The 14,306-nt window shown below is 40.8% G+C and overlaps 1 protein-coding gene across 6 annotated transcripts in view; it reads left to right on the top strand.

Annotated features, from left to right (window-relative positions):
• Positions 1 to 14,306, top strand: part of LOC117265848 (F-actin-uncapping protein LRRC16A-like) — a 97,419-nt gene that overhangs the window by 77,859 nt on the left and 5,254 nt on the right. For 4 of the 6 annotated variants that reach the window (XR_013492220.1, XR_013492219.1, XM_078171897.1 and 1 more), the window contains exons 21-38: positions 623 to 795; positions 1,309 to 1,377; positions 4,726 to 4,819; positions 4,966 to 5,064; positions 6,109 to 6,237; positions 6,365 to 6,496; positions 6,937 to 7,112; positions 7,229 to 7,316; positions 7,606 to 7,746; positions 8,172 to 8,186; positions 9,183 to 9,249; positions 9,781 to 10,007; positions 10,168 to 10,277; positions 10,388 to 10,639; positions 10,746 to 10,956; positions 13,288 to 13,324; positions 13,426 to 13,698; positions 13,807 to 13,944. Coding sequence is in view for 4 of the 6 variants with exons in the window: in XM_078171897.1 (XP_078028023.1) it covers positions 623 to 795; positions 1,309 to 1,377; positions 4,726 to 4,819; positions 4,966 to 5,064; positions 6,109 to 6,237; positions 6,365 to 6,496; positions 6,937 to 7,112; positions 7,229 to 7,316; positions 7,606 to 7,746; positions 8,172 to 8,186; positions 9,183 to 9,249; positions 9,781 to 10,007; positions 10,168 to 10,277; positions 10,388 to 10,639; positions 10,746 to 10,956; positions 13,288 to 13,324; positions 13,426 to 13,698; positions 13,807 to 13,944 (2,431 nt within the window). In the remaining 2 variants the exon portion in view is untranslated. The remainder of the gene's footprint in view (positions 1 to 622; positions 796 to 1,308; positions 1,378 to 4,725; positions 4,820 to 4,965; positions 5,065 to 6,108; positions 6,238 to 6,364; positions 6,497 to 6,936; positions 7,113 to 7,228; positions 7,317 to 7,605; positions 7,747 to 8,171; positions 8,187 to 9,182; positions 9,250 to 9,780; positions 10,008 to 10,167; positions 10,278 to 10,387; positions 10,640 to 10,745; positions 10,957 to 13,287; positions 13,325 to 13,425; positions 13,699 to 13,806; positions 13,945 to 14,306) is intronic. The other 2 variants (XM_078171898.1, XM_033640600.2) reach the window with 2 other exon arrangements.

The following is a 14,306-nucleotide window of genomic DNA, read 5'->3' as shown; positions in this document are numbered from 1 at the left end:
AGCCCCTGCGGGAACAGAGAGCTTTAGAATTACTGTTATATTTGCAGAAGATGAAGCTGGAAGACGTGGCAAGATGTGGCAAAATCTTGCTATTCATTTTAAAAATCTTAAGAGACTTTGTAATGATGTCACAGTTGCTGTGAGCTCTGACAGCCATGCCTGACTGCATGCTCACACATTCTCAGAGAAAACAAGCCACATAGAGGACAAAAGGAAACCAAGCAAACATGGACAGTGAATAAATCCAAGGACACCTAGGCAGGAGAAGGAGCTGGAACTGCATAAAGGACTATTGATGCTCCCCAACATCATGAATTACAATAGCTTTTGTTGAAGTTGGCAGTGATGTACAATGAGGGCCAAGAAAACTCTTTCTATTGAGGCCAAAGCTAAATAAACACAAAGAACTAGAGGGCAGCTCATCAACTCAGACAGCCTGCAGGTGGCAGATAAACTGAAGACTGTCCTGCTTCCCTACAAACACATCAGATATAACAGTCAGTCATAAACAGATTATATTCAGTCCTTTGTTCTCATATTATGTCTCTCAACACCTTTTCTTTTTCTCCTCCTCCTCCCACCCCACACACACTTCCTTCTCCCTCCATTCCTCCCTCCCTAGCCCCTCACCTCTCTGTCTCTAGCAGACTCCAGGCTGAAGAGCGATCTCACCATCGTTCTGAATGCTCTCGGCAGCAACTCCTCGCTCTCCAGGTTAGACATCAGCGGGAACGCAATGGGGGACATGGGAGCCAAGATGTTGGCGAAGGCTCTACAGATCAACTCCAAACTCAGGTGAATACATGTTCAGGGTCTTAAAGCTTTGTCACATGATTGTCAATTATAATTAACAGTAAATAATAAACAATAACGTTACATCGCTCGTATTACTCCCTTCTACTGGCTCCTCTGCAGCCCTGGAAATCAACGTCAGCCCTGAATACTGTTTTCAGACATGTTATATTTTATGATGCCACTACTATTAATGGAACTTAGCCAAAAACAACAGACATACTGTACATTTCAAGGCCATACAGGACTTTGATCCACCCCCCTTTTAATAAAATACAGATTGACAAAAACAAAATTTAACCAGACCAGTTGTGTGGTCACAAAGCTTGTCAGCATGTAGCATAACACAAACACACTTTTGTGACTGTAGCCAATGGAAGTAAGAATTGCTGCACACAACACAGTGTCATATGGCCTTTTAGTTGTCAGTACATAGCAACTAAAATGTTTTGGATCATCTCTTTGAAGTCATTAGTTCCAGCTTTGATCTGTCACATTGTGTGTTTCTGTGTGCAGGACTGTGATCTGGGATAAGAACAACACCAGCCCTCAGGGTCTTCAGGATGTAGCAGCAGCTCTGGAGAAGTAAGTAGCTCTGTCTGTGTCTGTGGAGTCCGTGTATGTGTACGACTGTATGCAGATGACTGTCTGCTTGAATGCTACAGTGCACTTTTACCTTACTTTTTTGTACTTCTACATTTTATTTGTACAGTTTGTGACTTTTACAGAGGTCTGGGCTGTATGGACAAAAATGTTATATGGATAAAAATGTTCCTATCAGTCTATATGTAAGAAACCAGAGGGTTAATTGTGGTTTAAACTGTGCTTTGTTGTTGGGACATGACAAACATTTGCCAAACATCAGAACATTTTACAAATCTGAGGTAAATTCAAAACAGTTATAATCAAAAAAATGTTGAATGTTGTCAAACTGTGTACAAATTTTTTAGAACATTTTGCAAGTGTTGAAGCTGGCAGTGTTAACTAAGTAAGTAGAAAAGGGTTAGGGTTAGCCCTTTCTCGCACCCAAAGAATTTTGGAATGTTGTGGACAAAGTCATATTTTGTCACACAATGTGATTAGTAGTAACATCTCTGTCCACAGAGGCAGCCTTCTGTCAGCAGCAGCAGCTCCTGCAAAACTAAAAAGACAGAGGCAGGCCAAGCTGCCTTCAACAGGCTGACTGACAGCAGACATTAGCTGAGCCAAAAATAATTTTTCATACCAGTGCCATGGGAAGAAATAAATAGTGATTGTATTCATTGATTCAGTTATTTTATTTCCCAGCCCGTCATGGCAAGTGAGGAGCATCTGCTGCTCACAGACAAACTGGGAGCTGATCACTCTATTTAGATCAAGTTAAAGAAATGAAAACACATATACAGTGGGACATTTGTGTGATTTTACAGCTGTCTTTGCAGATTATGCTTTGCTAAACATGACAGAAATAGACTCGTGGTTTAAGAAATTTGTGGTTGCCATGAAGATGACTGAAACTTTTCGCTGAAGCCTGACTTGCAACCGCCCTTTTGTAATTTCTGTCGCATGCGCCATTTTTCAAGTGTCATAAATTAGGCATTAGTTTGGTGACAGTAAGCATTGGTGGCTGGTTTCTGTCTTCTACTTCTTCTTCTTCTTCTGTTTAATGGTTTATGGCAACAAGTGTTTAAGGCGCATGTGTGGTTTAATTTCATTGAACATTTATCAAAAATTTGTTACATTTTTTATCATGTTCTATCATGGTTTTATCACCCAGCCCTTCTTTACACCTTTATTCCAACTGTATACGTACACTGATGTGCAACATGAAAGCTCCTGAAGGCACGGATGTGTGGTTAGCTGTTGCAGCCTAAGTGTCATTTGGATATGTGCTGAGCAGGAGGAAACCTTGAGGTGTTTTTAGACGGGAAGAGAAGAGAAGAGGAGAGGATGAGAGGAAGGAACCAGGGAGGGGAGAAAGTGACAGTCGCAGGGACACAGGGAATACAACAACAAAGAAACAACAGCGGGGGAAAAGATGCTGGGGGAGGGAAAGGACGAGGGAGCAGAACAGATTAAGAGACCAAAAGTACAAGTGGAGACCGAATAAATCAGATTTTTGTCTACTGTCTGAGTGTTCCATTTTCTGCATGTGAAATGACGTGCATCCCACTAAATTTGCTTCTGGGACACATCTGTACATCCACCTCTCTCCCCTCTTTCATCTCCTCTCTCTGTGTTTATCATATTCTCCCAGCAGCACATCTACCCATTTCCCCTCCGAGTCTCTGTATTGCATTATTGAAATAACAATTCTCTTTTTTTTTTTTCTCCTGCTCCTGTGCTCTAGCAGTGCAGTGGTGTGTGTGTATGTACGTGTGTGTGTGTGTTATGCATGTTTGCATCCTTCAGTCAATTTCCTCATGTCTCTTGTGTTCTTTTGTCAGATTTTTTTTCATAATGCTTCACGTTATGTTCTTCAGAGGTGACTCCAGACATTTAGTACCACTAAATAATATGTGCAAGGAGACATTTTCAAGTGAAATGAGAAATTCTAAAGAGTCTCCTATAGTCTATTCAGCATTTAAAGTTATAGTCGGAATCCTTTTCAACCATTACAGACATACTGTGCATTTCAAGGCCATACAGGACCTCATGTAAAGCTTGAGAATAGAAATAAGATCAAATGATAAGTGCAGTGTAGATGTGATGTGGCAGCATCAAACAGATGATTTTGTCCTACATGTATGCAATGGTGTCAATAGGCAACAGAATTTGTATTGTATCTGTATCTGTATTTTTTTTTTTTTTATATAAGATGCCAACTATTTTCAAGTTTAAGCTTCTCTATTGTGATCATTTGCTGCTTTTCTTCATTTTATGTGATAGTAAACTCAATATCTTTCATTTTCAGACTGTTAACTGAAAAAAACAAAACAGGTTATTTTAAATCATAAAGCACACCATAAATCGATGGATTGAGAAGGAAATCAGCAGATTAATCAGTAATAAAATTTACTGTTTGTTGCAGCTGTAACATTCAAGGAGCATTTTTGTTGAATTGAAAGCAATCGTATTTTAGGGTGCTGATGGAGTGAGTAGTTTGTAGGTCATGTTTGCAGCAGATCTGAGAGTTCAAGAGACGAGGGAAGAGAGCAGGCGGGTTCATGCAGAAGTCAAACCTTCATTAGTTGTGGCATGGTGCTGCCTGGCGCGGTGCCCCACTGTGTGCATGTGTTTATCTTGCAGCCAGGCATATCTGAGCACAGATGAATCAGTTCACCTCTGAGGTATTAAACCATCATCTGACTTAGCCTTGTGCCTTCTCTATTCCTCCAAACACCTTCATTTTAATCTCTCTCTGCCTCCTGCTTTCCATTCTGCTGTCTTCATTTCTTTCTCCTGTCATTCCTTCTTTTCCGCCATCATAATATGAATATTAATACTGTGTGGTGACCTCTATTTCAGCATCAGTAGCCTCTCTAATGGTGCCAGTTCATTGCTCTGTAATAGACCAATGTGAGAGCAGCTGAGGGGCCGGGCAACATGTAATTCGGTCTCCACCACACACACACACAATATGCTGATTGTGCCATGGCATATAATTACCATGTACGTCACGGTTCAATAAGCTTAATGACAGGAAGTTATCTTTGTAATAAATGAAATATGCAGATATTGACTTCTTACATCATAATTTCATATATAAAGTAATACATCAAGTGTATGCTTTTTATTATATCTTCACAAAACAATTACAAACCCTGAACTGTGCATCTTATTGCATTAGATGATATTTGTGTGTTCAAGTGCATCACTATCCTCTGTGTTTATTGAAATGCCATGTGTGCCCCTTTGTCTGTACATCTCTACACACGTCCCTGTCTCTTTCCCTTCCTCTTTAATGTGAACTAACCGTGGAATAATAACGTCCTCTGGCTGTTTGTCTTTCAGGAACTTCACCATTCGTTTTATGCCCATCCCCATCATCGATGCCTCCCAGGCTCTGAAGGCCAGCCCCGAGAAAACAGAGGATGCCTTGCTGAAGGTATGTTAAGAATTCTCATAGGTTCCTCCAGCTTTCCTGTATTCATGTTACAGGTTTTGTATAGTGTAGAAAACACGCTATGTGAATAACAAAATAACAGACTGTTTGACATCATCATGACAGTGATTTTGTGTTTGCCCCACCAGATTGAGAACTATCTCTACAGGAACCATGAAACCAGAAAATACCTACAGGAGCAGGCCTATCGGCTGCAGCAGGGCATCGTGACCACAACCACACAACAGGTGTGTAAACAGACTCAAACTTAATCTATAATTGTTTATAGAGTGACTAAGACTGTAGAGTACTAAATACAGTAAATAGGACGGAAAAAATAGATAGTGCTGCATTATGTTAAGGCTCTGTGTAGTTAGTTGTAAAAAAAAAAATCAAGTGCTCTTCAAGGATGGGACAAAGAGTCACTTAAAGATAAAAATGACTGGCCAGCTCACTCAGTGTAAAAGTCCATGGTACAGGCAGGCAGTCCAAAAATGCATCTGACTGTGTTAAAAATCCTTTATTGATACATGAATAACCAATGTGTTTCAACTAGAGAGTCTGCATCAGGGTGTAAAATGCACTGGAAACAGATGTGCAATTTAAGAGCTCATGTGGGGGTCATATGACCCAGGTCACATGATGTATTGGTTTTGTCCTACTAGACAAAAAAACACACTGACAGAAATTGCAAATGAAAATGACATAAATGTATACTATAAATAATTAACACATTGGTTAACAAGAAAAGGGTTGAATGCCAAATGAATAGAAAGGAAATAATTATGAAATAAAATAGTTATTTTGTCATTAGCATTTTGCACCCTGATAAGACTCTTAAGTTGAAACGCATGTGTTATCCATGTATTAGCAAAGGATTTTTAACTACAGTCTGAGTGCCTCAGATGCATTTTTGTACTGCCTTGCCTGCCTTGTTCTATGGACTTTTACACTGAGTGAACTGGCCAGTCGTTTTTTATCTTTACAGTAAACAGGACATTTGATACAAAGTTGCACTAACTTCACTTTACAGTAACTTTCTATGTAAATGTCAATGGTGTATTTGGTCGAGCCCTGAGAGAAGAGGTAGGTGATTTTTTTTTTCTGGCAAAAATAGAATTTAGCAATACATTTTGCGTTTTTGGAGGGGACCAACATTAAGACGTTATTGCACTTGCTTCGTCCTTTTTTATGTCTGAACTATTACATTTAGAATCTGTGACGATGAAGTTATGGTTCAACGACTTTGACATTTCAAACACAGAGTCTTACATCTTGTTTTTGTCTTCCAGATGATTGACAGGATTTGTGTGAAGGTGCAGGACCACCTGAACTCTCTGAGAAACTCCGAGACAGACGCCATCTTGGAGGACGTCAGGTCAGCAGAGAGCCTCATCAAAGATGCCAGGAACTCTAAAACGGTGAGGAGAGACTTATTATATACAGGTCTCACTGGTGCATGTGAGTTAAAAGATTTTATCGACATCCTTTCTTTGATTCCTTTCTTTGATCCCTATATCCATCCTCTGTCCTCTTTGTGTTCCCCAGCTGCTCCCTCACCTCTACCACTTAGGATCAGCTGCCAGAGAGGAGGTGAACAGCTCGTCAGCGGGACCCATCCAGGAGAAACTGGAGTCTATGGCTGGAGAGGTGACTAATGTCATGGACCAGCAGCTACAGGTAGGCTTTGAACTTTTACCTGCCAGTACCTGCCAAACAGTTGTACTCAAAAAATAATTATGTGGTGTTTTCCTTTGGGCCAAGAACTTGAATCTAATTCTAACAAGGGCTCAAAGTATATCGTGCAGTATTTGTGGTTTACACAGCCTGTTTGTAATAAATGGGAAATAGGCACCACCTACAGGCGATAAACGGAAAACATTAAATCAAAGAAAAAGATTTAAACACGCTTTATTTTATCTATTATACAAACAATCTTTATTTATAGGGCATTTTTTAAAATTTAAGTTACAAAGTTCTTTACATAGGGCAGCAAAATAAAATCAACAAAATAAAAAAATGCCAGATTTTATAATAAAACGGGGAAAACCCAATTTCAGAAAAAAGAAATGCTAAATGAAAGTTTAAGTCCATCCACCTCTTATCTTCACTCCCTCCAGACTCTGTTGGAGTCGATGATGGACGTAGCAGAGTCTCTGTGTCCCCATGTAATGAAGAGGAGCAGTCTTCGTCCAGAGCTAATGAAGGCCAGCTCAACCAAGATGGTCGTACCCAAAAGTTTTGTCACCAAAACCCTCCTGGAGCAGTCTGGGGTGGATATTATCAACAAGATCAGGTGTGTGTATTAAATTGAAATATGTATCTGTAAATGTCAGCTATGGATTTCACAGACAAATGACTGAGTTCTGTTTGGGTCTGTTGTCTTGCTTTGCTACCTGACCACCATCACAGTGAGGTGAAGCTGAGTTTGGCATCCTTCCTGTCGGATCGCATCGTTGATGAGATTTTGGAGGCTCTCTCTACTTCCCAGCTCACTCTGGTAAGATTAAAGTCAGCTAAACTCTCAGGTGGCTCAGTGATTTATTCACAGTGGCTGTTAATTAGATCTCTGTAAGTTGCTGCAGTGTGTAAATCTCCTTTTCATCCTTTTTTTCATCCTCACCTTCCTCTGTCAATTCTTCATTTTATCACTTCTTTTCTCTCTGTTCACCTTTTCTTCCCACTTGCCTGTCCTCAATTATTCTTCTGTCTTCTCCTCTTTGCACCAATATCTTCTTCCTACATCACCTCTGCTGCTGCTTGTTTCTTCTCCTCTCTCCACCTCCCAGGCGGACCATCTTGTGAGGCGAGGTCGCCCCTTGATGCAGCAGGAGTCGGTGGATCTTGACGTCCCAGAGGAGAAGATTCCCAAGCGGGCATCAACAGAGATACTGGAGGCTGAGAGGCTGGAGGATCTGGAGACATGCATGGTAGGTTTAGGTGGAAATGTGTGTTTTAACTGTCCGTTATTTAGTTAATTAATTATAGTTCAGGTGTTTTCATGTAATGAATTTACAAAAAATAATATTTTAATGTAACCTCTTACATTTAGTTGTATTACACAAATCGTTGTAATTATGTGTGAGAATTGTGATGTACACTAAACGCAGGCTGCAGTCAACAGGAAGCTGCATGTTCTTCTGTCTCTGGTCTTGTCTGTTTCTCTGTTGCCTTACTCCTCTTTCCATCTTACGCCCCTCTCTGTCCTTTTTGTACCTCTACTGTCTCCTGTTTTACGTGAACAGCTCTCTCTTTCATTTTTGTCGTCACTGGGCTTTACTGTGTGTTGTCTTTCTTCCTCTTCAATCTTCTTTTCCTCTGTTCTTCCTTCTCTTTTCACCTTTGCTCCATGGAGATTTTGTGCTGCAGTGTAAGTACTTACGGACTGCCCCTCCACACTCTCCTTTCATCCACTTCTCATCTCGCTGTTCTTTCCCTTTTCTGTCTCTAGTCACTGTGCCAACCTGCTATACAGCTCTCTGTGCTGTAGCTGTCTCTACAGCACACAGAGCCTCATGTATTTAGACATTTGATCCCTGTGATTGACTTTAAAAAGGTGTCCAAAAACTCACTCACTCTTGCAATTACTTTGCATTGCTGAATACAGATATTTGAAAATGTATATTTTTCTTAATGCATCCAGCCACCTTGCACTGCTCCTCTCCACTCAATGCACTACCTCTGTCATAACCACCTTATAAATGTTGATCACAGTACAATATAATATGAAGCAAGTGTTACTGTGTGTACGATCTACCGATGTGTGAAGACAGTGCAATAAGTTGTTTTTTCACAGCCACAACCGCTGCCCCAACTCTCTCGCTTTGCATTTTACACACATAATATACATGATTAAGAAAAAAATGTATATAATTCACCAGTTTACCTTGTTAATGTTGTTGAAACATAACAAGTCCCTGTCTCTATGTAGATTAGATTTAATTTGTGTTACTCAAGCTTACACTGCCACCATTGCACCAAGGAAAACATAATACATGAAATGGGGATGTGATTAGGAAACCCTATGCAGATAATTTCTTCTATTTGTTATAATATTTGTTCTGCTATTTGTTGTAATATTTATATTAAGAAGTTAATATCTTATTAATTAGAATGTTTTGTTTGGTCATAGTGCAGCCTGACAGACTATGTATTATAGTGTAGTGCAGAGTTTTGCTTGTTGCTGACAAGTTGTCTGATTTTCCAACATATTGCTTGGTCATTTGTTCGCCTGGGATATTTTATTGTCATAGAATATGGCTTATCATACTTAAACCATTACCAGTCTTGAATTATAGAAATTCTAGTTTTGATATTTTGTTAACAACTAGCACACATGTAATCTGATTTATGTGCTCGTTTTCAGATGACTCCTAAATCCAAAAGGAAGAGCATCCACAGCAGAATGCTGCGGCCAGTGTCTCGTGCCTTTGGTGAGCAGTTAATTATATATTTGTTTTTGTTTATATTCTATACGACATTAAGCTGTATTAGAATAACATAACATGGAGGTGAATTCAGAATATTCCTATCAAAGGATTAGTATTTCTCATTGTGGGTCAGGGCATTTTGTAGTGTGACAACAACATTCATTGGATGTGATGATTCAGTATTGGAGCTTGTATTGTGTGTTTTTGTATTGTTTTGTTGTGTTTTTGTTTAGATGTGTGTGTGCGCTTTGTATTGTCGCGTGAAGAATTATGAAGACCCCAGGAAGAATAGCTACTGCTATGCAAAAGCTAATGGGGATCTTAATAAAACAACCAAACAAATAGCACCTATCTTTTTGCTTCATACTATGAAAAGTTGATGGATTAGGGCAGCTGGTTTTAATCATTATGTATTTGGTCTTTTGAATAATTCCTTAATGTTGATGCTAAGTAGACCTGACAACAGGTGAGAGTATGCGTGAATATTCAGTGTGTATCTAATTACAAACCTCCTAATGGCTGTCCAATCTACAGAGATGGAGTTTGACCTGGACAAGGCCCTGGAGGACGTCCCTATCCATGTGGAGGACACTTCAACTTCATCCCAAACTCCACCTACTCCATCTCAGGTCCTGCCAAGACTGGAGCACCGTCCTCCAGGAGCGATAGTGGAGCTGCCATCTGAGGAGGAAAAGAAGCTGCAGCACTTCACCAAACTGCGACCCCGCCGGAACAAGAAAACACATTCCAGCAAAATACCTGTGAGTAAAACCAAGCAGCTCTGATTGGAGTTGTCAATTTCAGTTTGAGACAGTAGTAGCCCTAAAGAGGCTTGACACGAAATGTGTAGACTATAAACCAAATACTACGTTTGTCAGATGGTCCAGACATGATGTCAGATTCTTCAACTTCCTCTTTCAGCAAATCAACAGTACTCCATCTCAGGATGGGGAGCAGAACGGCCTCATGGGAAGGGTGGATGAAGGTGTGGACGAGTTTTTCTCTACAAAAGTCACCAAGATGGATTCCAAGTAAGAGTTATACATTATTTTTCTATTTTGTTTATGAAGGACTGTACATTTGAATCTTATTTCTTAAGTTTCTTAAGTATTTTTTTTTTTCTCATTCGGTTTCATCTCAGACGTTCCAAGGGTTCTGAATCTCAGGATGGAGAGAAGAAGAAGAAAGGTGGATTCCTCAACCTCATCAAACGTTCCTCCAAATCCGACAAATCAGACAAATCTGATAAATCGGACAAATCAGATAAGTCAGAGAAAAACCAGGCGACCCCTCCAGCCTCAGCCTCTGTAGCTTCGACACCAGCTTCCATCCCTGAGGAGCCCTCCTCTCCAAAGGTGGCACTAAAGAGCCCAGCACCTGAGCCAAAGTCCAGGTATAGTTCAACATCTTTATGCCATAGACCAAAAGATCACCCACTAAATCAGTCTCAGTGTACCAGTCTGTCCCTTATCCCATTATTATTCCTGTCTGTACTGCAGAGACGCCTCCACCCGCTCGCAGCCCACAGACTACAGCAGCAGCTCAGACCGCTCAGAGGAGCTGAGGACGCCAGACTCCATAGACGAGCCCTGGGAGTGTTCAGACGGCAGGGGCAGTCCTCAAGGAGGCAGGCGGTACCCGGGGTTGCAGATGATGGGCAGCGGCCTCCTGGCAGAGATGAAGGCCAAGCAGGAGAGGAGAGCACACAAGGTGAGGAGGAGTGATAACTTATCACTGAATTACAAGAAAGAAGGTAAATTATGAGACAGAGCAATATGTGGCCCAACTTTTGTGCCTGAATCAAGCCTAGACAATGTGACTATGGTGACCCCACATTGAATATAGTATATACTGCACCAAGGCAGTTACAAAGTGAGTTTCTACAGGTCATTTTATTACATGTAAACAGAAGTTTGTGAAAAAAACTCAACTCAGGGTCAACTTGTTTGCTTTTTTGGGAACTTTTACCATATCACATCAATTCATCTACAATTCAGCAACTAAGCAACCTCAATCTTCTGATGACAGCCATGTGATTTGAATGAAAGCTCCAGAACAAATGAGTATTAATATTGTTGTAATATTGAATTAATATTGTAAGCGTGTTTTATGCAAAGACTAGCATACATGGCATAAAAGAAGACCAACAAAAAGAAAGTGACAATAGTAAACTACAATAAAATGGGAAAAAAACTACTGTAATGTGAAAAAAATAAGATTTTAACTCCATTTTTTAAGCTTCAGCTGAGCCACTTGTTGCTTTAATATGGACAGCAGATAACTCCAAATACTTCTGTGAGTAGTAGTTCTATCAAACTACGCCCACCAATCATATCACTGTGCAGAAGGAAGAGTGCATCTACTCATGGGCGAGAGGCTTGTGCTGTGACAGCCCAAGATGTAAATATTATTAGCATTCTCCTCGGCTGAGCTGTGACGTTAGCTAGCTCTGTGGTGCTAGGTGAGCTAGCAGTAGATGCACTTTGAGCACCACAAGCCAAGTTCCATCTAGTTCCATTTTATTCAAGAGAGGGCAGACATCTCTATGGCAGATATTTCCAACACTGGGCAACTCACACCAAAGCAATCTAGATTAATAAATAGCACTGCAGGAAAGAGGAGAAATATGTATTTTTGATTTGGGGGTGAACTGTTCCTTTAATCTATTTTTAGTTATTATTTAGTTTCACAATAAGGTCACAGTTGAAGATAAATTACGAAAATGCGGTTTATGGTGGTGCAGCAGTGAGAGATGCTTCTCTAAATAAGGACAACATTAGATTATGTTTTGGGGACAAAGCGCTGTAGGTGTTCAGTCTCCACTTGTCAAGGCTGCTTTGCTAACACTCGCTAACTGTGAAATCCAGCTGGGAGACCTCACAGAATAAGTAGAATCTATGCATAAACATACACACACGCGCACACACACAGATGCTGAGACTTGTGTTTATCTTCAGGCTAGTCATTGCGCCTGTCAACATGTCACAAACAACTGTGATGTTCAGCCAGACAACAAGGTGAAGGAGGAGGAGGGGAGTGCAGAGTGGGAGCGATGGAGGCATGAGCGGCAAATGGACAGAGTGAAGACAAGAGAGGAAGCTTATATGCAAATCTCCTGTCATGACTCACGGCGGGACGTAAATGTCATGGGAATATTTCACCTATTTAAAATTCCCACATTCACCAAAATGCCTTAAACTACAAGTGCCCCCTTTTTTACAGTCACTTATTCATTTCCTCAAAAGCATAAAGGAGTGCTTTTATTTATTTGAAATAGATACTAGTGTGATTCCGAGGGAGCAGAATTAGTGTGATAACACAAATCCTAGTCTAATAGGGACATAATTGTTTTGCACACTATGTATGTATCTGTGTTTTAAATGAGTCGCTGTTAACACCTGTAAGTGTGTTGATTTGATGATAATAGGGCCCTTACAGTGTGTGCGTGTGTCTGTGTGTGTAGTACTGTAAGAGGTTTATGGTGTTTGCGGCATTAGGGGTTTTTCTGACCTTGTATCAGTGACACTAAAGCTTCTCCTGCCATCTGCTTGTTCTGGCCGGCTTCCAGGTGTGTGTGTGTGTGTGTATGTGTGCAAGTGTGTGTGTGTGTGTGCGAGTGTGTATGCATGGGTGCGTGCGTGTACACTTGTCTATGTGTGTCTTTGTGTATGCAGGTAAAATGGAGAGAGCTATTCAGGAAGCAGGTCATTAACACAAAGCCTGGGTGTGTGAGCTGTCTCCTCAGTGTTTTCTAACACAAAGGCGCCCCCTTCTGTTTGAGTGTTACATGTACATTCAGCACTTCTCTAATTACTGACAAAATAAAAGCTTGAAACTAAACATATACTGTATGTAAAATTGACTGCAGTGTGTACAATATGTCAGATTCAAAAAGGTGTTAAGATTGTGTACAATATTTTATACGATAGTAGTTATTTGTACGTGCATGTCATAGATCTGAGTGATCAGATGAAAACTGTTTTTAATAGTCTGAAGCCACACATGTAATAATCCAAAGTTTTGTCCTTGTGTCTCCTCCAGTCTTCCAGCCCTGACAGGCCTGACAGCAATGCAACAGGTTAATGGTTTCATACCCATAAATTTCATAAAAATCACTGTGTGCACGATTAAAACTTTATTTTTCATGTCTTTTTATATTTATTTTTCTTCATGTGTCAGCAGCCAAGCCCCAGCCCATCATCTCAGAGAGCAGGTCTCCCGGTGGCTCGATGAATAAATCAGAGCCTCCAACTGGTTCTCCAGAGAAGACCCCTCCTCGTGGCGACACCAAGCCCGACCCAGCGCCTCGCATCAGGGCTACCTCCTCCTCAAGTCCCCCTGGGGTACCGATAAGTCCTAAACCACCGGTGCCACAGGGAGCAAAGCCAGCTCTGGCTGCCCGGCCCACCATTCCACTGAAGCCGAGGACCAGCAGTACCAGCAGGAGCATAGGTAGAAGTCCGAGCACTAGATCTGATTGCCACACTGTTGCTGCAGCGATTCCATCTTTGTTTTGCTGTAAGAAGTATGATACATGACATAATATTTATTTCCTGACAGATGAGAGCTCAGACTCTCCCAGCAGTGGAGGTCTGTCTCCTAAGGTCACAGTTCTTCCTCCCACACTGAAGAGGACGATGTCAGAGAAAGACAAAGAGGGCCAGACTGGAGGCTCAGCCATCAAAACCACTCAGGATGGTGGGTCGCAAAATCTGACTGTCAAAATCTTTTTAGTATCTCCATGTAGCCAATTTGTGCTATCGTGTTAATGCTAACAGAAACAGAATTTTAACTTCAGAGAACTGAACAGCTGATCCTAAGTCAAACATATTATTTTTATTGATGATAATGTATATTAACATGAACATACAAACCCCAACAAAAATCCCTACCCAAAACCCAAAACAAACACATACACACACACATACACATGGAAGAGGGAGCTTGACACCCTAATTCAACATAGTCAAGAGTTAATACACAAAGCACACAGCAATACATATCGTTCATGTATGACTATCAGACACAGCCAATCACGGATGAGAGTACACAGGCACAAG

This window comes from Epinephelus lanceolatus, chromosome 10, assembly GCF_041903045.1.
Source record: "Epinephelus lanceolatus isolate andai-2023 chromosome 10, ASM4190304v1, whole genome shotgun sequence".
Taxonomy (NCBI): domain Eukaryota; kingdom Metazoa; phylum Chordata; class Actinopteri; order Perciformes; family Serranidae; genus Epinephelus; species Epinephelus lanceolatus.
The sequence above is the reverse complement of the archived record's forward strand: the minus strand, read 5'-3'. Positions and strand labels throughout refer to the sequence as shown.